Source organism: Penaeus monodon, chromosome 15 (genome assembly GCF_015228065.2).
Source record: "Penaeus monodon isolate SGIC_2016 chromosome 15, NSTDA_Pmon_1, whole genome shotgun sequence".
NCBI lineage: Eukaryota > Metazoa > Arthropoda > Malacostraca > Decapoda > Penaeidae > Penaeus > Penaeus monodon.
This window is the reverse complement of record NC_051400.1, coordinates 27,512,740-27,514,363: the sequence shown is the minus strand read 5'-3', so window position 1 is coordinate 27,514,363 and position 1,624 is coordinate 27,512,740. Positions and strand designations below refer to the sequence as shown.

Here is a 1,624-nt window from a genome sequence, read left to right as displayed (position 1 = left end):
AAGAATAAATGATGTTTGATTTACAGAATTCAGGTATGACTAGAAGCCCAGAAAAGAGTAATGAATTCAATGATGAGCCTCTGTTGCCCGCATTACCAGTAAAAGGAGTGTCTGCTGTTACTATAGGTAACTTCAATTTGTCTTTCTGTTTCTATGTTTATAACTGAAAATTTTAGGGGTTATAATGTTAATTTTTGGATGAATTTGATTATTTAACTCTGATGTATGATTGTAATATTATGAATGAATTTCCAGATGCTGATGTACAAAGGAATGTATTAGCAGCTTACAGGAGACCAGGTAGGATACTGCATATGGAATGTTACATTTAGAGATCTGTATAAAAAACGATAAAGAGAAAATTCAAGTATATTATAAGCACATGTTATTTTCAGAATGCATTTTTTTTTAGCAAAATGACTGACCATTCCCCACTTTCTTTTCAGCTATATGAACAGTATGTGGAATTTCTTTGTATCCTTTTATGAATACTTTATTATGAATATTGCTTCCATTGTAGATCATTACTTAAGTATGCTCATTGTGGATGTTATTTTTGGCAATTGTGTTATTTTTTTATTATTAATATGTAAAGATACAATCATTTGCATAAGGTATAGTTTCACATTCATGTATGTGTACATCTGTTTAAAAGATGTTGATAGAGGTTACATGGAGTTACACTTATTTTTTTTCTTAGACCAGAACTAGCTTAGAAGTATACTTTCTGTTTATATATTCATGGAATATATATCATATAAAAGTTTATGTTGATTTATTTCTAAATTGGTTTGTGTCATGTCTTACACATAGTACAGTATACACATTCTGGTTTAGCTACAAATAGGTGAAGTTAGTCTGTTATGCATAATTTCAGAGTAAACTATTTCATAAATACAGAGGTGTAACTGCTTAGGGTGGAGGTTTCCTTAAAGATACACTGGGCAATAAGAAAATCCAAAAGTTGTTTGACAAGAATGTGCTAGTGATCCTGCTCAATGAAATATGAGCTTTTCTTTTTGTCAACTTGACAAGTTACATGATTATGTGCATGATTATGATTTATTTTTCACCCAAAGTATGTGGGATTTATGAGTCATATTACAGAGGATATTTTGACTTGAAAAAGTCATTTTCAAGATGAAATGAACATTCTAGAAAAACTTAAAATATATACTGATTTCACTGCATTATGAGTTCTTAGATGCCAAACAGTCCCCTCAGACCTTAAATTAAGGCACAACATATTGTAAACTCATGAAAACACTAATCAAATAGTGCATATAAATATTGAGCAAAAACCTTCACAGCTCCTCTCCACTAGAAAACAAAAGGTTAGTTATGCCTCTGTGTGTGTACATATTCATACTGCATTCTAAAATTTAACTATGTTTATACCAGATGCACCTGATCTAAGGCAACCTCCGCTAGCAGCTGGGGAGTTGATTGCCAATTTCTCAAGGCAAGAGCGGCTGGCATTGTATGAATACACCTTGCAGAATGCAGCTGGCATGGCCCCTCCACCAGAGCTCTCCATGATGGTCTGTATTTTACTTATAACAATCGTAATATATATTTTAGGATTTTGTTTTTATTGGATGACATTGTTATGATATTGTACTGT

General features: G+C 32.0%; 1 protein-coding gene across 1 annotated transcript in view; it reads left to right on the top strand.

Annotated features, from left to right (window-relative positions):
• Positions 1-1,624, top strand: part of LOC119581874 (U11/U12 small nuclear ribonucleoprotein 48 kDa protein-like) — a gene marked incomplete in the record, with an annotated part of 23,705 nt that overhangs the window by 2,983 nt on the left and 19,098 nt on the right. Inside the window, 3 exon segments of the mRNA XM_037930030.1 lie at positions 27-126; positions 256-300; positions 1,402-1,541. Of these exon segments, the coding sequence (XP_037785958.1) occupies positions 27-126; positions 256-300; positions 1,402-1,541 (285 nt within the window).